Genomic DNA, 26,249 nt, shown 5'->3' on the forward strand with positions numbered 1-26,249 from the left:
ACTCGCATTAGGAAAATTGCAGCTTAATATCAATCCAACACAATCAATATAATATACGACTGAATGTGCACATGGCTGTCATTTTTTCGCATTATTCGTCTGACTTACACCTTCATTAGTCTGGATGAGTCTGGTGTCATGAGCAGTCATCGATGTCTATTGGCGAGCTGTAATCGTTTACTCCTCCTCCTCCTCCTCATGCTGTCGGCTGTGTGGGTGTCTGACAGCTCCGCGAGTCTCAAACCGGAGCGCTTCAACACTCAACGCTCTCCGCTCAAATGTGCTTTTATTCCTGCGTAACTACCTTCCGCGCTCCTCATGTCCCCCGTAACTCTCTCAGGATCGTTTCGGTGCTGATGTGAGTCCAGTACTTTCATTCATTTGGCACATTTCTTCAGTCGATGAGCATGCGTTCACGGTGGAGTTACATCGCCTGGATTTGCGTCTTCAGTCTCGGCGCGTTCAGGACTTTCTGCATTCCCGGTAATGAAGGTAAGACACGGGATCTGTTGTTATGGATTGGCGGGAACGGTGTTGTTTGCAGGGATTGATGGTTGACAGTCACTGGATTCCGCCTATACAGTCCCGGAGATAAAGGTTCAGCAAAGAACGCTCTTCAGATCAAGAACCGTTTTTGGCTCCATACGGTTCTTGGGTTGCTATATGGTTGTTTGGAGACTAAAACGAAAGTTATTAATGTTAGATTAAAGATTAAATAGATTAAAGCTACACTATCACGATACAAATGACCAGAAAATAATTTTAAGAAGTTGTTAGTAGAACTTAAAAAGGTTCTAAAATGGCATTAGACTGTGAAACTGTTTGGTTTTAAATAGAACCATATTTACCACATATTGCAATAAATACAGAACATTAGAAAAGTATCAATGCATCAAACATCTGTCAGATCTTATCCAGAACGTTTTATAGGTCTATAGGTTTGTGGCATATAATGTGTATCATGGTTCTCCAACAGAAATGTTCTCTACACAGCACGATATGTGAAGCATTACGTAATATATTATCCATAAAGCCAACAATGATTTCACACCAGACCATTTAATGGAGCAGAAGTTCCTGTGAAGATCAGTGATTACAGTTCACCAAACTCTCAGGCAGGTGGTTTCTAAACATCTCAATTCACTATGAAAACATGAATTCATAAAGAATATCGTGAGTCGCTTCATTGCCTTTGAACATGTTCACTGGGTCCCTTTAAAGATTTTATGAACTGTATTGTTCAGTAAGAACATCCATTCACAATCACAGCTCAGATCAGAATGAAAGCACTATTCAGTGAAGCTCAACCGTTAAGCTTTACAAGAGTCAATTCAATGGTCTATTAAAGACCTGTTGTAGCATAATCTTTCAAGACACTGATATTAAAACGATAGATGGAATTGAATGCCTATAATACGATTTCCACAGCGCACACAAACAAAAATATACGAGGAACTTCATGAAGGTTTTAAATGAATCTTTCATTTTCAAAGGTTAAATTCACTAACTAAAATATATCTGTTGCATTGGACCACAATGGCACTTTTGGTAAAAAAATATGACGTCTTTTTTTGTGGGAGCTGATGTGTACACGTGGGATGCTGCATTTGCATTAGAGGCGTAAAGACAAAGGAAACACAGACACGGCTTCATCAAAGTTCCCTAAATTAGCTTTGTAGTGGTCAGAGAACAGCAGGCACCGACTACAAATCATATTCCATATTTTACAGCTTTATTTCCCAGGATACAAAACTGTATTCCTGTGAAACCCTTTCAAGTTACTGGATGTTTTAACTAGCGTACATAAAAAAAAAGATTTCACCCGGTGATACCATGGGAAATGTCAACAAATTATCTGCAAGTAAAATTGATGTGTTCCAATTTATCACTCAAGCTGAAGTGCGCAGACTATAGAATATGTAAATATTCTAATGAGCAGAAGTCAGCATATGGATAGTGCAATGACAAGTGTGGGGATGAGTTGATTGATTGTACGCTGATGATGGCACAATAAAAATGAGAGCAGGATGGGGGAGGGCACTCGGGTGCCTACACAGACTGGCACAATGGCCCAGCAGACGCACAAGGACATCGGCCACTCCAAAATCACAATAGCGGCAAGTCTGCTAGAATTTCAGCAAACCTGTCGATTCAGAGAGCTGCGACCTGCCGTGAACTGTAATCTGTAATGCACTTTCAAATGAACATTGACAATATTTTCAGTTACAGTACAATTGGACTGTTTAACCTTGAGTATTCCAAAGCAGAAAGGCAACAAATCAGAATATTTACGTTAAATATTCAGCAACATACTATCCTGTTTTTCTTTTCTCAGTTTTAAAGTGTATTTTTCCCTTCCTGAAGTTAGAATTCCACATATTGCACCTCTTTTGACATTTGTATTTGCCTAAGGATGGACATAACCTCTCTTTTATCTAGTTCAGAACTGTATTTCTTCCTGCTAATTAGATTTATGCGATTCTCCCCAGGATATTTTTTCAGTTTAAGTAGGACAATGTACATCAATGTCTGTCATTCAAAAGAAACACATTTAGACCTAATTTAGAAACCTTTAAATAGGACACAATGTAAATGTATTTTAGTGTTCCCACAAATCATTATGAAATTTGAGGTTACGTAATATTTAAGATCAATAACCATTTTCCGCATCCAGCTTTTTGTCTTATTTATTAGGGCATGAAGTGCAAAAAATATTCTAAATCTGTGCTTTAAATTTCAGAAGTTTTGATGAACTAATCTTTACCCTTTTAAATCTTCTTTTTTAGCACCATTGTGACATTTGTGTTTGTTTCTTAGTCATTAGCTTGTTGTTTTGATTCCCAAAATGATATTGCTATTGTGAGTCATCTCACACATGCTAAACAGTCTCGCCACACAACCTTTGATCAACACAAGGTCAAATTAAAATTCAGCCCTGATCGGACTGTGAATGTAAAGGTCATCTAATTAGCTGTGGCGGTACTCATTCGTAAAAGGTTCCAGCAGATAAAAAAGAACCTGTGACCTACTCTGTGTATCAAATACTGGCACAATAATCTAGAAAGACTGGCTTGTTTAATATACATCTCACACAGAATGTGCACTCAATTTAACCAAGGGCAAAGATTATACAACAGATATTATTCCATGTTCTTTTATATTTTCTATAGGGTATTTTCTGAAACATTTAGATCAATATCGCAACAAGCCCATGTTATCTCAGTTTGTTTTTGCAGGTATTCAGGTGTGAAGTGTCTGGATACATAACATATTCTCTCTGGGATTGATTTTCAAGGGAATTTTTGGTCCCACTTTACATTAGGTGGCCTTAACTACTATGTACTTACATTTAAATTAATCACTTGATACAATGCACTTATTCTGCACATTTTTAAAAATACCTGTACGTACTTACATCTGTAATTAATTTCTGTAATTATATTTACAATTACACTGCCAACCCATCCCTTACTTAAATCTACCCATACCACCAAACCTGTCCCTAACCTTACCCGTATCCCACCTCAATAGCAGCAAAAGTGTTTTGCAATACAATATGAACACGATAAGTACATTGTACTTATTTTTTTGATGTAAGTACATAGTAGTTAAGGCCACCTAATATAAAATGTAAACACATTTTTTCTTCTTCTCTAAATCATATTTTATTTTATTTTATTTTATTTTATTTTATTTTATTTTATTTTATTTTATTTTATTTTATTTTATTTTATTTTATTTTATTTTATTTTATTTTATTTTATTTTATTTTATTTTATTTTATTTTATTTTATTTTATTTTATTTTATTTTATTTTATTTTATTTTATTTTATTTTAATTTGTTTTGTTTTGTTTTGTTTAATTTTATTTTATTATTGCAAGTCCTTATTAATTTTGGACCTGTTACAATATAAACAAATCGTCATCATCTAAAACATTTTACTGACATGCATATATTCTTTAAGGGTCATCGATGATCGCATTTATGTAATTCGTAGAGTCAATTTATTTGACTTTGAATAAATACATTATACTTTTAATAAAATGTAAAATCTATTTACATTATATGCATATGTGCATGTTCATACTAATGAATGTTTATGAAAACAAATAGACTCAAACTATATTGTCATTAAGGGATAAAAAAAAAAAAAAAACTATTTGATTATGTGTACTATATGTACATACATCTAAGAAAATCTAATGCAGTCACCCTGAACTATAGATTACACTGTGACAAAGTGTGTTTAATGTGATAATAATTATAATGTAAGTAGCCTACAATTATTAAAACAAAGTTGAAGAATGTGTGTACAGTGTATGTACAGAAATCCAGTTTGCACTTTAGTTTATATAATTTTTACAGTGTAATTACATTGTAACTACTATGCAATATTGGTTAACAACATGTACTTAGTATATAGTTAGAGTTTAGTTTAGGGATAGTTGCTTGTAATTATGCATAATTTACTGTTATTACTACAGTAAGTACATGTAACAAGGGCACTGTAAAATAAAGTGCTACTGAAATCTATAAAAATGAACAAGACCTGAGCAAGACGATGTTGCGATAAAGAACATCTAATGTGAACTGTGATCTGCATATGCTCTCTCTATATTGCTTTTACAACTCCAGATCACTGATTTGTCCCCGTTTCTTGTTCTCCCGCAGTGAACTTGCTGGACTCTCGCTCTGTAATTGGTGACCTGGGGTGGGTCGCCTACCCGAAGAATGGGGTGAGTTCCACACATCTTCCTGTCTCTCAGCACTTTGAGTTAAGAGCCGGCTTAGGAGAACATCTCAAGGTCTCCGGTTCCCTCGACGGCAGAAAAGACAGTTTCAAAGTGAAAAATAATAGAACATGGAGAGCGCAGCACAGAGAGAGAGGGACTACGAGAGGTCAGAGACAAACAGAGAAGAAGGGAAAGCCCTTTTTTGTTCTAAAAGAGGCACAAAGACACACTAAACCTGCTGTTCTAATTTCTTTGTGACACTCAGAGTGTGATTCATTTCTGTCGAGCCAGCCGATTGGTAAACCCGCTGAACAATGTGTTGAATTTTAATGACAAATGGCCAACTTTATATACATATCTGTTTTTGTGTTCCCTATTTCTATTGAGAATACCAAAGTGAAGAAAGCTGAAGCTACATGAAATGGTTTGTCAGCAGAAAAGGAACGTGTGTTGAGTATCTCGGTTGCTTTTGACAAGCTGACAGGAATAAGCAGCTACAAACTCGAACGGAACATGAAAATAAATATCCTAGTATTGCTTCAGGTCTGTCAGTATCACGATGTTTTTATACCCAAAAAAACTAGCAACACCATTATGTTAACTTCTTATCATGACATCAGCCAGTTTGCTGTTACAAGAATAGTGCACTGACTAGGGCTGTGCGATATTGACAAAAAAATTATATCTAATTAAATATGTTTATTGGGATTTTTTTCAATGAGTTTGTTTTTGTGCTGGTACCATGGCTAGCCTATATGGAAGCCCATTTTCACCAATTTTTTTCTCAGAATTGTGCGATATGAACTCGCAATTGCTAGCTATAAAGTCAGAATTGCAGGAAATAAAGTCGCAATTGCAAGATATGTAGTCAAAATTGGGAGAATTTTTTTTTTTTCTGAGGAAAAAAAAAAGTCTGTTTTTTTACAATTTCGAGTTTATACCTCAGAATTTTGAAAAAAATAAAAAATAAAATCTGACTTAATTTATCAGAATTGTGACTTTATTTCTTAGAACTGCGAGTTTAAATCTCGCAATTGTGACTTATTTGTCATAATTGCAAAAAAAAAAAAAAAAAAAAGCAGAATTGCAAGGAAAAAATTTGATTGTTAGATAAAAAGTCACAAATACCTTAATTTATTTATTTATTTATTTAATTTTGTGTCAGAAAAGGGCTTCCATAGGTTTAGGCATGTCATGGACAAATAAAAAAAAATATGCCAGTAGGTGGCGGCAAATCCATGTCTTAATGAGTAATTCATTGGATCATTCATTCAAGCAAATCATTCGAAAACAGATTTATTCATGATCGAAATATCACTATGTGTTGCTCTGAGACATGCAAATGTTCTGCTCTGGCTTTTTTTGGAACTATTTTCATCAGCAAAACAATGTAACATACTCAACATTAACTTTGTGTTTGTTGAACTGTTGCATACAATTAATATGACATTTGCGATCATACCCACATGCTAATATTTAGGAAAACTGAACTGTTTCTTGTTTGATATTACTTAACTATGTAAATACAAAAAATGCAAACCTTTACAGGGATATCTTTTACTTTCATAACTTGAATTATCGGGGCATTTTAACTGCATCCTAAAGGCTTCTTCACACAGTCAGTGCTTTTGGATACTCAAGACATGTTTTTGTGAGTGAGATATATATTCAATAATGTCAGCTCGCACATGAACACAACCATTGTGATATTATCACAGACGGCAACTATTGCACACCTTTAGGACTGACCCAGCGCTCACTTTTTGGATTTTGAGATTTTGATTAGAAAAGTGTGTTTGCTTTAGGACTGTGCAAACATTGTGATTTCTCCATTCTCAATATCAGCTTGCTCGTCCCAGCTGCTGTTTAGAGGCCTTTATTGTTATCTAGCATGGCCTGCATCCAGTGTCGACAGTGTGCAGTTATAGCTTAATTCAGTTTCCTGTTGTGATGGTAAAAAAGAGCGCTTGTATTGTGCTTACCTGCACCTGCCCTCCAATGCAACAATACAGGCCGACAATAGATGCTAAAGTCTCCAGGCACGCTGGATAACACCTGTTAAGGGAGACGATTATTCCTCCTTACAGATGGAAATACAAACATCCTTGTGTGATATCCTGAATATGACGTGAAATCTGGAGAGCAATAAATCAATGTCAGATACAGCAGAGGGCTTTTCACATCCTCCTCAATGGCTATTGAGATTAAATGATTTTTGCTCTATTATTAGATGTTCAAATTACTCAAGGGTGACACGTGCTGTCTGAGATTATGTCAGCAAGCCTGGGATGTTAACTAGTATCGCTATTATGCAAGACGTGTCGAGTTTTGATCAAACTGTTGATTTTAAGGGCCGGGTGAATCGGTTTAGCTGTTAATATGTTGATTTTTCATTAATGTTTCAAGTCATGTTGTAAAGAAGTCATTCATTCGTTCGTTCATTCATTCAAAGTCAGTTACATCATTTAAATTTAAGTCAATTAAATTAATCTTTTCCAATACCATTTCCAAAGAAATTAAGGTACTGGCCTTTATGTTAAGTAGGAACATGTTAGCTTTCACAGACTAGATTACCAGGTACCAATATCAGACACATATTAAATACTACTATTAATCTTAATTTTAATATTATAAATATGATTAATCATAACATTAATAGTAGTATTTGATATTAATATATTGCCATTTTTTTGTCCCATCCATTTATTTGAAATAGATTAAAAATATAGATTGTTTCAAAGCAGCTTTATAGTGATACACAAGAAAACTGTGATTCAATATGTAAACAAAATTCAACACTGATCTAAAAAGACAATAATAAACAGTCATTGTTTATTTGAAATCAGGTCATTAAAAGTTTTTTTTTTTTGTTGTTATTTCTTGTTTTTTGCAAAAAATACAAATTAGCAAAATATCTGTCAGCCAAATCAAGTATTGTGGTGCGACTTTTTAGGAAGAAAAAAAAAAAAGAAAGGAATTTTATAGCAACCTACAGACAAAAATAACATTATTAAATAATTTAACTTTTTTTTTTTTTTTTTTATGACAAGACAAGGTTGAGGTTGTAAAACGTCATGTGGTGCGACTTTCCAAAAACTTTGTTATGTTTATGTTAAACTATTTAGCTGTTTGTACATCCATATTGTTTTTAAAAAATTACATTTAACAAAAAATACTGTATCATACTAAGGTGACAATATCAGATGGTAATACCTTGATATGTATCATTACCATTTTCTACTATAGCACAAATCCAAAAAGAAGGAAAGAAAGAAAAAAAAAAAAACAGTTTGAAAACAATTTTTTTCTTTCTTTGTTTTGTTCATTGTACAAGAAAAGTGATGTGGTGCATGTGTACAGAAAGTATACAGTATTTTGTACATCACCTTACAAACTGCAGTCAAAGAGAAAGTCCCCACGTGAAATGAATCACTTACATAATTCTTTTTTTTTTAATAAAGGTTGGAAAGGTTGGGAAATTCCCAGGAGATTTCAGATTGATTATGTGAGTTAGGGAGGAGATGCTGGTTTCCGGGAGGCTTGGGATGTTTGTTATGCTGTTAGAGTCGACTACACTCACAATCATATTAATTCAACAGAGCGTCTGGAGTGTGAGATTTAGCAACAGCTCAGCAGTTTCAAGAGACTCAGTAAAGCCGGTCACTTACACTGCAAATGTGAAATATGGCGTATAAAACCTCTTAATGTATCTAGGTATTGGTTAACAACTATTTAGGGTTTTAACATATGAAGAGAAGCCTAAACAACCTAAGGATTACTATGCATTATTATATAATACCTCTGAAAAAGAGGTCAAACATTAGTTTTGCTGTCTCTGTTTAATACCTAGTGTCTCCATACCTTCTAAGGCAGCATACTAACTGAAACTGAACAGAAGTGACTGATTTGAGCTTCTCTTCATTTGCAGAAACCTCTTGCAGATAGTCCTCCTCATATGAATAACACAGGAGACTCACATTTGATGTCCAAATGATAGCATGTTGCTAAACTAATTGTAGTTTATTCTGTAAAAACATGTCATATCCAGACCTGACACAATATCACGAGTAATAAAAGCTATCTCTTTGATGTTAATTTGTGTTTTTAGCCTAACCAGCCACAACCATGATGAGGAGCACTCCATTTTGTTGGTTGTTTGGTTTGGTTTCTCCAGGCAGACCTGCACGCATTAAACTGAAGTACTGCTCATCAATGTATATTAAACATCAAATACGGATGAGGAGAGACTTCCCGAACTGTCTTATCCAGTAACTTATTAGAAACTTATGTTTTCAAATATATTTGCTTCATAATTTGCATTTTCGGTATGTGTTGTGTGTTGTAGAACGAATTGTCAAAGTATTGTCAAGTTACATATTTTTACCACAGACTTTATTTTACTCATGGAAATATACACTGAACAAAATTATAAATCCAACACTTTTGTTTTTGCCCCTATTTTTCATGAGCTGAACTCAAAGATCTAAAACTTTTTCTATGTACACAAAAAGCCTATTTCTCTGAAATATTGCTCACAAATCTGTCTAAATTTGTGTTAGTGAGCACTTCTCCTTTGCTGAGATACTCCATCCACCTCACAGGTGTGGCATATCAAGATGCTGATTAGACAGCATGATTATTGCACAGGTGCTTATGGCAGAGAAATGAACATTAAGTTCACAGGCAACAGCTCTGGTGGACATTCCTGCAGTCAGCATGCCAACTGCACGCTCCCTCAAAACATGCGATATCTGTGGCATTGTGCTGTGTGATAAAACTGCACATTTTAAAGTGGCCTTTTATTGTGGCCAGCCGAAGGCACACCTATGCAATAATCATTCTGTCTAATCAGTATCTTGATATGCCACACCTGTGAGGTGGATGGAGTATCTCGGCAAAGGAGAAGTGCTCACTAACACAGATTTAGACAGATTTGTGAGCAATATTTCAGATAAATAGGCTTTTTGTGTACATAGAAAAAGTCTTAGATCTTTGAGTTCAGCTCATGAAAAATGGGGGCAAAAACAAAAGTGCTGCATTTATAATTTTGTTCAGTGTATAATCAAAGACAGTTTAATCAGCTTTTCTCAATCAAGATTTTCACTTAAAAGGACAGTTCACCCCAAAATGAAGTTTCTCCCATCATTTACTCACCCTCTTGTTGTTCCAAATCTGCATGCATTTCTTTCTTCTGTGAGACATAAGAGAACATATTTTGAGGAATGTGTGCAGCCAAACAGTTGTTGGCCCCCATTGACCTCCATAATATGGACGGAATGCTATGGAACTCAACAGGGACCAGCGACTGTTTGGTTACACACAAATATCTTCTTTTAGATAATTCTGGGATTGCCTTCTCCGCAAGTGTTTTAGCATATATAGTAGCATAAAATTGTTCCCTAAAATGCTGTCTAAGTAGGCAGCTCACTAGATTTTGGAACGGAGCTGTTAAATAACAACAGTTTAAATTCTTGTTTGCATGATTTATGTCGGCAACGCAATTGGGTCAAATGCTAGTTTTTGAAGACTCAAAGGCTTTTGGATCTACAATCAGCAATCTGTACTGGCAGGTACATCACAAAACGCCAACGATTATCTTTTCTCCCCGGTTTGTTTGTTTTCAACCCTGGCTTCATGCTGCTTTAACCGCTGTCAGAGCAGGCCAGATTTGCCAAGTCAACGAAGCGGTTTACAGGAGCTCAGCTAAATCCGGGCTTTGTGCAGGCCTAGGGCACCTCTGGCTCACACCGCTGTCTCTTACCGAAGGGGAAAAACGCATTGACGTGATGCTCAACAGAGGAGCCGCTCCACCCACCCTGAAAAGTCACATTCACATGTCCCACCACACTCTCACGCAAAGACATTCAGCCAGAATCATAGCAGGGAGCTGTTTTCAACCCTGCCTGTCAGTCATGTTCGGCTCCGCCCCCTGTGGACCCTGGGCGGCAATGACAGGGATGGCTGGGTGATGGTGATTGGTGGGTAATGACGGGTTATTTTTTGAAAGGCAGTGGGTCGTACATGCTCGTTCTCTGCGGTGCAGCGCCGGTAATAAGCTGAGGAGGAAGTGCTCTGGGAGCTGGGGTTTATGGGTAAATGCATGCTCATAGCACACGCTAACTCACACTGGGAGAATTGAGGGTTTAGGGGCAGAAAGCATTGGTAAATAAGTGTGCCGGGATAGCGGAGGGAAGGATTTACACGGTGAGAACGATAAAATGGAGAGGGTCTCAGTAGGGGACGGTAGGAAAGAGAGTTTGAGTGATGATGGTTCACAGAAATTGGTATGTGGAAAGGCCTGACAAGTGAACGAGCAAAGAGAAAAAATAAATGATATGGTTATTTTTTTATATGGTTTGTTAGACTATTTCTGACACATAATAGTATGTACTGCATATGGACACCACTGACTGCTGTTGTTAAAGGGATAGTCCACACAAACATGAAAATTATGCCATTAGTTACCCTCGCATGTCCTTCCATTTGTTCATCTTCTGTTTTTTTTTAAAAACAAGCTAATGAGATTTTTTTGTGCATGGCACGGAATCACACTTGAGTCTCCGTTTATCATACTTGATGTGCTTTTTTGATTAGTGTTTATACAGTATGTGAATAAAATATTAAATTAAACCTGTTTATCAAACTGTATAAAGTTATTATGTTTTGTCAGAAGATTTGGATTAAATCATTAGATTTATATGGATTACGTTTACAATGACTTTTTGAAACATCAAAGATTTGGTTACCTAGACTCTCAAGGTAGGGACAGAAATCTCTCAGGTTTCATTAAAAATATCTTCAATTGTGTTTTGAAGATGAAGCAAAGTCTATTGGATTTGGGATAACATGAGGGAAAATGGTAAAATAATTTTCATTTTCTGGACGAAGTATCCCATTAAATTTAACACACAAAAATGAAATATCTGCCACCTTCCCTTTCATTTCAGTCCAGACTTTTTTCATGAAACACAAGTAAACTGTTAATGCCACCAATTCCCATACAATAAAAACATATATTGACCAGAGATATATGGTCATATATATATTTTTTTGCTAAATGCACCATCTGGTTTTAAGCTATCTTAAAGTCAAACCCGGTCTGTTAACCTCCGCTTGATTAACCAGCACTAATTGGATTTGTTCCCTCACCCAAGAACTGGACCAGTGTCAGACCCAAGTCTAAACTTCTCATTCAATTACTCCTGTAAACTAATTATCCACCTTATTTTTAACATACGAGTAGACATGCCCATTTTTTACCTTTAATATGCAGGACTTCTGGTTTCTTAATAGAGAATGCATTCCCATAATGCATCACAACAATTTATATTAAAACAAATCCAAGATGGTGTATAGTGTTGCTTATAAACAAACACATATTTTATTCAGTATTGAAACATACTGTTAAAAATAGTTCAGTGTAGTTACAGACATATTATGTTTCTTAAGCAATGAGTTGAGTCTTCGTGTGAGGTTTGCTATTTGTATATTTCAAATCAGTCACAAGGAATTAATTTTCAGATGCATACTGTATGTAACAAACAATGGGTTATGGATTGTCAGGTTTTTAATAAATGGCATGCATTAGCATGCACTAGCATACTAGGGCCACCAAATATACCAGGCTGATGTCCAGGTGTGCCATTTCAATCTTTGGCTTGATATGATTCATGTTATCACTACACAGATGTGGCACACATCCTCGTGCAATATCCCTTCTCAATGTGGTGTTTGTAATGAAAGCCTTTTTGAATTATCTATTCGTCTTCATCCATGTGTCAGAAATGTTGTCGTCCCGGAGTGCCTGGTATTAGTAATGTATTTTCACATGAGAGGTTGAAACGAATATCCAAACGCCCTTGGATATATGCATGATCCAAATTCGCACAGGCCCATTTTCATTTCAAATGGCGGCTTTCCCTAAATTGCAGCTTTGCCAATGCAATTTACCAGATTGTGGCCACACTGACTCATATTGGAGAAATCTGTGACACGCACTTTTCTGTATCATTCTGGTCCTGATTCATCACCACAGGGCCCCTTTGCTATATATGATCACCTCGAGTAAAATTCATATGGTAATATGGACGTTTGGCTGAATTGAATTAAATTAATATGTGTCGTGAATGTCCACACTGTAAAAAAATGCAACTGCACATTTTCCAGTTTACAAAACCTTTTGAGTCTCAAATACAAAAAATAAATAAATAAAACGCTTTATAATATTTTAATATTTTCTTGAAACTACATAAAAACCCTTGTCAGACCAACACAATTACTGCAAATGTTGTCCAAACTAGTCAAACACAGTTGTCTGTTGAAATGATAAGGCTTTGTGAGTTCCCAGCATGCATTGCAGCATGAATAAATTATGCAGTTACTGTTATATGATTATTGTTTTGCTGTTTGCTGACTTCATTTAAACTTTTTGTTGTTGTTTTATCATTATTGTTAGTTATTTGTAGTAATGTGATGTAAAGAGCTCATCTTTTTAACATTTGTTGGCTGTCACCGTTCTTGAGGTTTGTGTGTCTAGTTTTGAGGCCTTGAGTATGTTCGATCACTTTTGTTCCTTTCTTGGATATCTTAGTTTTGTAAGTTGATTTGTCTACTTATTAGACTAAGTTATCCATTAACGTTTGTCATTCATAAACAAGCATAAATTCAATAGTGTGGTGACTTTATACACATTGTTTTTTTCTTCCAGGAAACTGAAAAAAAATAAATAATACTTCAATGACATTAATTGCTGTTTCAGTTGCTGTGACAATACTTTTTCTATTAGCGGAATAAGACAATCAGCATTGCATGAGCAAACAAATTTACATTGGCTCAACAAAGTATCTTTACTGAGCAGAACTAAAAAAACTATTGTTCAGAGAAATCGAAAGTCTTACTGCATCAAGTTGCCTTATTTTTTTTTTATGTTTGCTCAACTATTTATGTTTTACAGTACACTGATTGTTGGACTTGAGGAAGAGAAAAGGGAAGAGCGGTAATGGTACAGGGAAATTGATTTATGGTCCAGTTTTTCAAATGAGATGTGCTTAAGCTTTGACTTTGAAACTCATGTTGGAATTTTATGAAAGATACACAAGAGTGCATATAAATAATTTCATGGCAATATTATATGTTAGTGGGCACAATGAATAAAAGAAGGCTTTAAACAGCCTATGTAGTACAGATAATGATTTCTTAAAATCTTGTTAATATTTACCCATAACTGAAAAAAAATATTCAGTGTGCTCTGTTGTATGCTGAATATTTTACAGTAACAAATGGAGTAAATTATGATCTATATAAGCTTATGAAAAAGAAGTGCTTAGCTGCTTGGAATGTGCACTTGTAGTGTACTGTACTTATATTAAGTATAGGGATACTTGATATAACTTTTACAAATTTCATAAAAATAAATAAATAAATAAGTCCACTTAAGCGTACTTAGAATATATACTTTCATGACTGTTTCTTAATGCAATTTCAAAAAGTACACTTTGTAATAATGTCAAATTATTTACATTTCATTAAAAAGTATGTAATGTAAAGATACTGAGCTCCTGTACTCGTACTCGATAAAATGCCCCGATACCAAGCGCCGATACCTCACAGCATGTGATAAGTGCCATATTCAGACAAAGAAACATGACAACATGCAGCAGAATGGAGTTATTAGAGATTAAGGATGTCTACGAAGCAGATGTATGCAATGAATAATGTTAAACATTCAGTATTAATGCCTTTATAGCTGATGTGCGCGAACTGAAAAGCAAAGCGCTGAGTGGATTGAGCGGGCGCCGGCGCAGATGCGCGAGCTTGTCAAGTGAATATACTTTTCTCACAGACATCACTGGAACGTTTGTAGTTCGGTCGGATATGTCAAAAACAAGTAAGCAAAACAATGCACAAGTTACTTAAAGGTAGGGAGGGAGGGAGGGAGGAGAGAGAGAGATAGAGCGCGCGCGCACTTCTGTGATCTTTATTGATGTTCCTTCACATAGCATGCATCACTTGGATTAAAACTGAATCGTAAATATACGACAATTTATAGGGGCATTCACTATAAAATAAATAATTTATTTTCAACCTTAAGCATACACGACTTTCTGGCGAAAGTGAAACTAGCAGCCTGTGTGAAATGTACTAGGCTGTACTGTCCCTCTCAATCTGCACCGGTACAAATACGTGCGCGCGTTGTGCATGTTTTGCTTGCTTCATGAGTGTTTCTGCATTAGAAAGAAAAGCAAAGACGAAAGTACTGATAGTTGCCTGACAAAGTACTGATAGTTGTTTAAATATTGTCATACTAACAGCTGTCTGAATAATTTTGGTTGATTATAATCCATCACATACCTTTCTATCAAAGTTATCTGATATTATTGAGCTGAATTTGTTCTGACACAGTTTAACTCTTGTCATATTTTACTACCATAAACTACAGCGAATAAACTGTGATAATGTGAGAAATTTTGAAGGTGTCTGAATAAATTTTGGTTTGACTGTATCTATTTGATAAATTAAGATAAATTAAGTTAACCAACTAACATTATACATACTCTTTTGGTTTCTGTACCCAATATTTAAAAAATGTACAAATGCAATGAAAATATCGGTATCGGTACTTGGTATCAACAAGTACAAAAAAAACAAAAGTATCGGTATCGGGCGAGTACTGGAAAAAGTGGTATCGGTGCATCCCTATTAAAAAGTGCTTCTTTAAAACAGTACAGTTATTTTTGATCTGTTGACTAACATATTAAAGTGCATGCAAAACACTTGATTATAATTTTAACTACAGTGTTATGTGATATTACATTTAAAGTTAATATATTTTAAATGTACTAAATTGCAACTTCATCTTTACAAATGTGCAATTACAAACATATTTAAATAAACGACACATGGGCTTCAATAGAAATAACATTAAAGCATATTTTAGTTTACCATAAATGCTTGTCAGTACATCCAGCAGTCCATCTTAACTATATTTCAACAAACAATAGAAGTAATTATGAAATTACATATTAATTGTGCTTACGTCCTACTTAAGAGGCTCAAAAAATCACTCTAAATTTCAGCTAATTGGATTTAATATAAATTTGAACTATAATATGTTTTTATTTAATTGCAATCAACATGCCGTTAAGTGCTTGAAAACATTACATTCAGTTTGCATTAAGTGTATTCTTATAAAGTGTATTATTTCCAATTTCCTCTTTTTAAAAGTATACTAAAGTGTACATATTTATCACAAAGATGTACTGAAAAAAAAAAAATGACTAAGCCACATGAAATAAAGGCCCCTTGTTTGATGCATTTAGTTGTACATTTTGAAACAGCTATGACAGTTCCATATTGACTAAAATTACTGCCTATGTAACACTTAATAATTTGTAAACCTTCTAACAGTAAAGCCGTGCTCACACTAGATTTGAGCATTCAACATTTCTTCAGATGCTGCAATGGTTGTGATATGACGTCACACTCTGCGATGTCTCTTTAAAAAAATAAATAAACACATAACAGATAATAATACATCCAAAATGTACAAACATACAGTCTACTCCACTTTCCAACAGCGCTGCAGTTTTACATTTATGTTCTTTTAATTCAGCTACGAGGTCATGCTGTGATGTATCAATCTTCTATTGGTCACATAGTTTCACATGATACGAATTCACAGGTCGAAGTTCACCAGTCCTGAACTTTAGAGCTCAGCGAAATGCGAAACAACTTTGCAATACGTTTTCAGTGTGTGAACTGCAAGACTCAGACGGTTAGCACACACTGAATGACTCCCAGCGGTCCAGACTTCAGTTCTTCTACTGTCCACACAGCTCACAATTGCTCACATTCAGAGAGCGTCAGGCAGAGGTAATATGAGGCCTCAGGAGGGTCTCTCTGGTCATTGAGTGTGCGTTTGAAGAGCGCTGAAGGGCCGCTCGGGCCCTCGGGGTGCATTTTGAGGTCTTGCTTTGTTAACTGCCATGTTACAAGCCTCCTGACTGCGTAGATTATAGCTGGCAGATTGTTTTTCCAATCTCTCTGCCACCTGATGTATTGTTATTGAGCATCTCTACGGACAGCAAAGCATACAGGCATATTTTGTTAGATGTGACAGTTGTGGTGTGTGAATGTGCCACAATGTGCTTTAAGGGTTGTCGTACTATTATGTTACAGTACACATGTATAACATCCCCTAACATGCAGTGATATCAGTAATGTCAGTATAGTGTTTAATGGAATTTTACTGGCAGAATGTAGTTGTGTGTGTTTTTTTTTTTTTCCTCTACCAAGACTTTCTACTATTAGCATGTCTTATATGTATAGATTTTTTTGTGTCTCAAAGTAAGACTTTTCCTAAAAAAAAGATTTTTAAACGTAATTGTTTCATGAATTATTTGATAAAATAATATACATTTTATTATAAAATCACAATTATTTGATAAACTTTTTATTTTTTTATTTTTTATTTTTTATTTCCAAATTAGTCTACTGTTTGTGAAGAGCATGCTTGGGATGAATGAAACATGTTATGTGTGAGGAAAATCATGTGATGTGTGATGTAGACAATCAAGGTAAACAGCACTTGTGAATAAAATATAACATTTTAAATTCCAATAAGTGTGTAATTTTTACAAAAGTTGTGAAAATGTATTTAATTTGATGTGTTTAATATATATATATATATATATATATATTTATATATAAATGCTAGCTATAAAATGATCTTTAACATTCCAGAATCTTATAAAAAAACAAAAAGAAAAAAAAAACGGAATTCACCTTTCTGATCCTTCAGATAAATTTAATTAACTAATGAGGATATAAAAGTGAGTTTTCAGGATTAGTCCAGAGCACCAAAAGTGCTCGTAGTTGAAGAAACACCTAGTTCCACTAATATTGCATCAGCCACTGAATATATTTTAATATATAATTCCCAGACTGTACTTGACTCAAATGACATGTCCATGAAGTCCACTAGACCGCAGGGTGTAGCATTTGTCATTTCATGATTCAGATGGGCGAGCGCACCCTTAGCGGTCATATTAAAAATGTGCCCTCAATGCACCCCTCTGCCAAGCACGCACTGTCTGACAGTCATTACGTCACCTAAATGTGGATCTGTATTTGGGACGGGGCCACTGTCCTCTTCTACGGTGGTTCCCAACCCTGGTCCTGCATGGAGTACTCCTAGCAGTAGACATTTTGGATGGCATTTTTAATCTAGTCTCAGCCTCAGGTGTAACACCCACGGACTATTGGCTGAATGTCTGATGCATACGGCATACAAAATTGGAAACACTTTGTAGTGTTCTTTACTTTTCTGCCTAAATGCCATGATGCCAAACCCTCCTCATGGAAGAAGAAAGCCATTGTGTTTACAACTGTGACATTGAGCGCTTATCAGGATTAACTAAACACTACATTTTCAAAAGTATCTGAAATATTTAAAGTTCGTGGCATCAGTCTGAAGGTCTGGCTACGCAAAACTACTCTTATCTGACACACTCATTTCAGGTCTTGGGGTACAATTGTTGACAATGATTGTACTAAAAATGGAAACGTTTTTCAGTTTTTGAAAAGTTTCGTGTGTAGACGATATTGTTATATTCATGCCAGGCCAGTAGGTGGCAATCTCACTTTGTAAAGTAAATCTACGCACCTGTGCAAAAAGTTATAGAATAAACACATTCTAGAACTTTTACAAATTCATGTTTTTTGCAGTTTACACAGAGACAATAACGCCATTGTTTTCAAAAACTTTAAAACCAATTTTAAAAAGTTTGTATTTTCAGGCTCCCAAAATGCCATTATTGTGTAAATGAATGGCCAAAACGCATAAAAAAAGTGTTCTGTTTTTAGTTGAAAACGGTGTCTCTACTAATGAGCTAATAGAGAGTAGATTCAGAAGAGTTTGATTTGGGAAATATACAAAATGTTGGGAGTACACCAGGTCTAGGGCTGGGAAGCACTACACAGAGGTTCAATCAGAAGTGTTTTTGTCAGAGCCATGGCCTTGTGGAAAGTGTACCGACAGATAGTGGAGCAGCACTTTGACTGACTACAGTTTGAGTCCCAACTTGTTGGTCCTCTTTTTGTCCCCATTTACAGTACATATTCATATGTGGAGATAAATCTGATATTAATAAATCTGGGTATGTGCATTAGCGTCTGCCATGTAAGCGGACAGATTGAATATTCCCTTGTATATAATTGAAAATGCGATGGTAGCAAATGATGTCAACGCAGGTGGACGTTTTTCTGGGCAGTGTGGCCAAGTCTGCAGTTTTCCCCTGGAATTGGGCTACTTTTACACTGTTTCAGTGGGTTAAAGTGATCTAATCCTGCTATTTCGATGTAGAGGGACCCCCACAGGAGGGTAAATCATGAAAAATGTGATTGGGCTAGTTTTGAATAGCAATTGGGCTGGTTTTATTTCCCAGACCTGGCAACCTGCTATTTCTTTTAAAAGAAGATGTAAAAAAAAATAATAATAAAATGGATATAATCAACAAATCAGAATTGGGCATCAAGAACTGCAGTGTGAATGCGGCCTTGAACTGTCCTCTCAAACAAAATGCATAAAAAGCCCCAAAAATGAATGAAAAATGAACTCTTTTTGAGCTGCTTTTTCTCTCCTTGTTCTTTAGTGGGAAGAAATCGGAGAGGTGGACGAGAACTACGCGCCCATCCACACGTACCAGGTGTGTAAGGTGATGGAGCACAACCAGAACAACTGGTTACAGACGAACCTCATATTAAACCAAGGTGCCCAGCGAGTGTTCGTGGAGCTCAAGTTCACTCTACGGGACTGCAACAGTCTCCCCGGAGGTCTGGGCACGTGCAAGGAGACTTTCAATGTCTACTATTACGAAACCAACGACGAGGAGAGGAGGAATATTCGGGAAAGCCAATACACAAAGATCGACACCATCGCGGCTGACGAGAGCTTCACAGAGCTTGATCTCGGAGACAGAGTCTTGAAGCTGAACACGGAAGTTCGGGATCTGGGTCCATTGACCAAGAAAGGCTTCTATCTGGCTTTCCAAGACCTGGGCGCGTGTATCGCACTCGTGTCCGTCCGTGTCTTCTACAAAAAGTGTCCTTTTGTTGTCAGGAATTTGGCCCTCTTCCCGGATACTATAACTGGGGCAGATTCCTCCCAGCTTCTGGAGGTGTCAGGGACCTGCGTCAACAACTCGGTGGCTGATGAACTTCCCAGAATGCATTGCAGCGCAGAGGGGGAGTGGCTGGTGCCCATTGGGAGGTGTATGTGCCAGGCGGGCCATGAGGAAGTTAATGGCTCCTGTCAAGGTTGGTGAACATCTTCATTATTATGCAAATGCAAGCGCTGCCGATGCCGCACGTGTGTGACGTATCCCCTTGAACTGCGTCTCTGAATGTCACACACGCTGATGAGAACCTGACCTCTTTGTGTGGCGTGGGCAGACTGTGACATTCATTTCACGATCTAGTAATTTTACGGTTTGCATTTCTCTTGTATTATGGCAGACATAGTTTATATTTGAGATGTTTATAATGGTTGTGTGTATATTTAAGGTACTTAGAGCACTCGGCGGGTATTCAAGTTACTTTCTCAAGATGGTCAGAAGGATTTACGTGACTCAGTGCTGAGAGGCGGTGTTAATCATGGAGGAAATGGTAGAAGTGGTTTGGTAGTGTAACAGCTGTCAGAAAGTATAAGAATGACAGGCAGATGATTCTCTGAGCTAAACAATACAACGAATCTAACTGAATGGCAGCCTTCTTCATGCTGGATATTGTAGAGTTTATTGTTTTAAATAACACCATTTACACTGCAACAAACTTGCATTCAGAGAGTCTGAAAGTCATGTGAAGAGTGTGCAAAATGTGCCTCGCAAATATTAACTTCTGAAAGGAAATGACTTCAAGATTTGACAGGAAAGTTTTGTTTTAGATACTGTAGGTGGGCTCAGTTTGTTCCAGGAAACTCCACCAAAATCAAACCATAATGGTTCAGTCTTTCAGTAAACTTTTTTTTTTTTTCTGTGTAAATTATTGCCATTCTTTGTGTTTATGCAAAATTATTGTTGCCAGGCTGCAATGACAAAAAAAAAAAAAACAAAAAAAACTAAAATTTAACTGATGTACTGCAATACATAAATGAAAGAGCTGCTTGCTTAAATAAATAAAAAAATGAATGAATGAATAACAACATTAAATAAAAACAGGAAAATTGAGTAAAGTGGAATGAATAAATAAATGAGGTACTGAAACACTAAATGTGTTAAAATTTTACAATAAAAAAGAAAATAACAGAAAATGTATTAATCATTCAAAAATAGATTATGCAATAAATGAGTGTTGATTTGTTGATGCCAAGTGGGTTCAAATAAATAGTTGTTATAGGGTTTTTATAGCCGTTGTTATTAGTATACATCATCGATGGGATTTTGAAAGGCTGGTATCTTTACAAAATCCATTATATGACTTATATAATGGCAGTATGAGTATGAAAATTCAACAACAAATAAAATGTACATAAAATTAATGCAAACAAACAAACCAAAATCCACAATATCTACTCAAAAAGCAATCAAACAGCTAAATGACTGACGATTTGACACTATTAGCCTGTCCATTTCTTTTCTCTTTAGTAGCAGTTCTCTTACATCGTTTATATGCTGTGCAAGCCGATGCTCTTGTTGCCCTCAAATCTCGTGCTAGTCTAAATACTTTATTCTTTTTGTTTTTCCTCGGAAGCATCCGGTAAAGATAATAACTATTTTGTATTCTGACTTTGGTGTCTGTTGGCACCACAGTCTTTGATCGTCAATTGTACTAAATTTAAAATTTTCATTCCCTGTGAACTATGCTTTTGCTTTCTGCACCATCCTTCCTGAAATGCTAACACATGGGTAGCACATCTTACTTAGTGGTGTCTTGTTTCATCTCAGAAACTGAAATTTCAGAAGGTCATCCAACTATAATTTATCTAGTCTTCAGTTAGGTTATGGCTTAATCAACTTAATCAGGAAAAGACCAACATATGATTCTTCTTAATTTTTAAGATTTAGAACAACATGGTTAAATAGTAACGACATTTTAATTTTGAATTAGTTTACCTTTTAATCATTAGCCTACCAGTCATAAATGAGGTGCCATTTTCTCTGTCGTTCATGTCTTAGTTTTGATGGCTTTACCCAACCCCCATCCACACCACTGGAGCCCAGAGGATATAATGATGGTTTGGATAGAGGAGACAGGAAGTGATCGAGGGGTTCCACGCTCCAGTGCTGGAGGAGGACAGTGTGTCCTGTGAATGAAACAGTGCCTTCATCCTCCTCCTCCTCTCCTCAGATTGCTTCCTTTGTCTGCTGCCAGAGTTGGTGCTTTGCGATAAGGGTTCTTTTTGAGCGCAGTGTGATATTTCTGTGCGAATTAATTTCCATTGAGCTGTCCTGAGGGAATGTCCGGTGCCTGTGCAATGTAAGCTTTACAGGGAGTAGGTTTGTGCAGTTGGCCAGGTTTCCAAGCAGACCAGGCGACAAAGTGTCGGAAATGCTTTCAGGGCTTTTGTCTGGAGGATGGGCTGCAATTCAGCGGGCAAAATGGTACAATGAGCACCAGAGCTGTGGGTGTGGGTGTGCAGTGCTGTTTCTATTCAAATGTTTCATGCAGACAATTATAAAATTAATGTAAACATGACAGTCACCTGAGATAAAGAGGAAAGGGGCTGTCTGGCTGCTCTTTAGGGAGACACGCTGAATACATTCAGTTTGTCAAATAAATAGTACATTTTATCAGAGTAGAATAGAAATAATGCAGAGGCTGATGGCTTCGATGAGAGTTTGTACCTCTTGCAATTAGAATAGATCTTATGAGTTAAACTACGACAGATTATGCAACTACCCAGCAGGAAAGGCCTTAATGCCCGTTCACACTAAGAACGCTAACTGTAGTGATAACTATGTTAGCCTTCACATCAATGGACGATCTGAAAACGCTCTGAAAATGATTCCTGTTATATCGTTCCTCTATGCCATTATCTTTCATGTTGTAGTGTCCTGCTCTTCTCTTAGGTTTTGGTCACATTAGTGAAATTTCGAGGACAAAAAAGGTTGATTGTCTGTTGTCAAAAGTGTTACAATCACTTTCAAACCTGTGAAGGAAAATTTTGTGCAAATAATGTGGTTTCCAAATTAAACAACTGGATTTGGCCTGCAGAAATATTCGCCAGCAGTGTTAAATGTGACTGCACCTTTAAGTTTAGAACTTTTTTTACAACTTTGTAGTTATATTTATTGTTCTTGGCGAGAACATGCCTTTGCACTCATAGTATAATGCTCATGTGACTATTGCAGAGTCAAGCATCCTTTTTCCTTTATAAATGTATGACACATATTGTCTCACATAGCCAGACTTTTGACTTGTGGCATGAAGTCTCGTCTACATTGTGTCTTATTTTGACCTCCCATTTAGACAGGATGTCTGACCAACATGTACAGTAAGTGCCCAATTTTTAAATGATATTTAGAGGTTAATGTTAAAGAGATAACCAATAGATAACCAAAATTATAGACCAGCATAAAACAAGGAATTATATGATAAATGAGCTGATTAATTAGCATAAATTATTACTCCACCACCTGCTTGGCATCATTAACAACAGCTATAACCAACATATTTGAATGACAGATGTGCAAAGCTTCTGCATTTTCAGGAAACAGTCTTGACTATCTACTAGTTGTTTCTTCAATAATGCATCATACTATACTAGTTAAGCATCGGGTTACATCTTTGTATTTTTGCTCTCAGACTATGAGCAGTTCATTTCATCTATAATCTATAGCACCGTTTTCTGATTAATGTAAAAATTTGACTCATCTAGAATACAACCCGAATTCCGGAAATGTTGGGACATTTTTTTAAATTTGAATAAAATGAAAACTGAAAGACATTCAAATCATATGAGCCAATATTTTATTCACAATAGAACATAGAGAACATAACAAATGTTTAAACTGATAAATTTTATGCACAAAATTTCAAATTTGATGCCTGCTACAGGTCTCAAAATAGTTGGGATGGGGGCATGTTTACCATGGTGTAGCATCTCCTCTTCTTTTCAGCTTCTGAAGAGTTTGTGGTCGTCTTTGACTTATTTTTTGTTTAATGATGCACCAAATGTTCTCTATGGGTGAAAGATCTGGACTGCAGGCAGGCCAATTCAGCACCCGGATTGTTCTACTACGAAGCCATGCTGTTGTAATAGCTGCAGTATGTCGTTTTGCATTGTCCTGCTGAAATACACAAGGCCTTCCCTGAAATAGACGTTGTCTGGAGGGGAGCATATGTTGCTCTAAAACCTTTATATACCTTTCAGTATTCATAGTGCCTTCCAGAAAGCTGCCCATACCGTATGCACTTATGCACCCCCATACCATCAGAGATGCTGGCTTTTGAGCTAAACGCTGATAACACGCTGGAAGATCTCCCTCCTCTTTAGTCCAGAGGACACGGCGTCCGTGATTTCCAACAAAAATGTCAAATCTGAACTCGTGTGACCATAGAACACTTTTCCACTTTGAACCAGTCCATTTTAAATTAGCCTTGGCCCACAGGACATGACGGCGCTTCTGGACCATGTTCACATATGGCTTCCTTTTTGCACGATAGAGCTTTAGTTGGCATCTGCAAATGGCAGGGTGGATTGTGTTTACCGACAGTGGCTTCTGGAAGTATTCCTGGGCCTATTTAGTAATGTCAGCAGTGTCGTCTGAGGGCCCGAAGACCACGGGCATCCAACAAAGATCTTCGGCCTTGTCCCTTACGCACAGAGATTTCTCCAGTTTCTCTTAAACTTTTGATAATGTTATGCACTGTGCACTCTAAGACATCCCTTTTATAGCTAATCATATTACATATTACATATTACCTGATGGCAATTAACTTAATTATTTGCTAGATGTTCTCCCAGCTGAATCTTCTCAAAATGTCTTGCTTTTTCAGCCCTTTGTTGCCTCCATGCCAGCTTTCTTGAGAACTGTAGCAGGCATCAAATTTGAAATGAGCTCATTTAGTGGATAAAAGTAACATTTCTCCGTTTAAACATTTGTTATGTTATCTATGTCCTATTGTGAATAAAATATTGGCTCATGTGATTTGAAAGTCTTTTAGTTTTCTCTTTATTCAAATTTAAATTTGTCCCAACATTTCCAGAATTCGGGTTGTAATAAAACCCACTATGTTTGAACTTAAATAATATTAATTAAATTCCAATAGATTCTGATAAATATATACCTAGACCAACAAAGTATTTAGATTAAATACAGAGTCTTGATGTAATGTAATATTTCCATGTCCTCTTTAAATCCTCAATGCATGTCAGACAAAAGATTAATAAAGCAATGGAGATGGAAGGGAAAGGAATCTGCTGTCTCGATGTAGCCATATCACACGGCTGAACTGAGAATTCATATAATTTGCACCATCATTTGCCAGTGCATGTCTCATACAAATGAACAGCGGTGGACATAACAAACTAATTGACAAAGACTGCCCTGCCAGGCCTGTGGAGGTGTGAGTGAAGTACAGGAGTGTGGATGGGACGGCGTTCGGCTCTCTGTGGGATAGAGTCGGCTCTCCGGGCCGGAAGCTTTCTGAAAGAGCTGGATCTCCAATGATCTCCCTCTATTTTCATTCCTGTCAGCCGTTACTGCTGCAGATGTCAAACTCAATCCGGTCACTCGCTACATACCAAGGGACTGAGCTACTGTGGAAATGTACCAAAAACAAAGATATAAAGATAGCACATCATGCTAACAGCATCAGGAGACAAGAACTGGCTGGGTTTTAGTGAAATGTGGAGGGTGTTATTTCCACTGTGTGTCTGGCAAAAAGAAAACTTATTAATAAGTTGTTACAGATTTTTAAAGGAATAGTTTACCCAAAAATGAAAATTTACTCCACATATTGTTCCAAATGCATATAACACAAAGGAATTTGAAATATATATATATATATATATATATATATATATATATATATAGAGAGAGAGAGAGAGAGAGAGAGAGAGCGAGAGAGAGAGTTTAGAATAAAATATGACTTAGTTGGAGGCACTCTTATCATCATAAAATAAAATACTTTTACCTTTAATAAAATAATTTTCCACTTATCATAGGCCACATTGTTTTATAACTTATTCAATATGGCAATAAAATAAATATCATTATTGTGAATTGTATTGTGATTATTATATAAAAAAAAACAATGTTACATAATAATATAAAATTATATCAGATACATATTAGGCTACTGTTTTTGTAATAACACTGCTTGAGAATTTAATAAAGTTAATAATAATTTAATAGTATATTAATAGTAATAATATTTACTTAATCACTTCATTTTCAAATGTTTAGCATTAATTTAATTTCAATGTTGTTTTAATTAATTTTAATTAAATGTTTAGTTTAACATGCAGTGCATGTGTTTAATTAAATCACAGTCTTTGCGTTTTGATAATCAC

At 36.0% G+C, this 26,249-nt stretch overlaps 1 protein-coding gene across 4 annotated transcripts in view; it reads left to right on the forward strand.

The window, feature by feature from the left end:
* Positions 1 to 232: 232 nt before the first annotated feature.
* LOC131548338 (ephrin type-A receptor 5) overlaps positions 233 to 26,249 on the forward strand; it is an 88,032-nt gene continuing 62,015 nt past the window's right edge. For all 4 annotated transcript variants that reach the window (XM_058789579.1, XM_058789580.1, XM_058789582.1 and 1 more), the window contains exons 1-3: positions 233 to 492; positions 4,674 to 4,738; positions 19,387 to 20,050. In XM_058789579.1, coding sequence (XP_058645562.1) covers positions 402 to 492; positions 4,674 to 4,738; positions 19,387 to 20,050 — 820 coding nt within the window. In that variant the 5' untranslated portion in view covers positions 233 to 401. The remainder of the gene's footprint in view (positions 493 to 4,673; positions 4,739 to 19,386; positions 20,051 to 26,249) is intronic.

Source organism: Onychostoma macrolepis, chromosome 10, assembly GCF_012432095.1.
Source record: "Onychostoma macrolepis isolate SWU-2019 chromosome 10, ASM1243209v1, whole genome shotgun sequence".
NCBI classification, from domain to species: domain Eukaryota; kingdom Metazoa; phylum Chordata; class Actinopteri; order Cypriniformes; family Cyprinidae; genus Onychostoma; species Onychostoma macrolepis.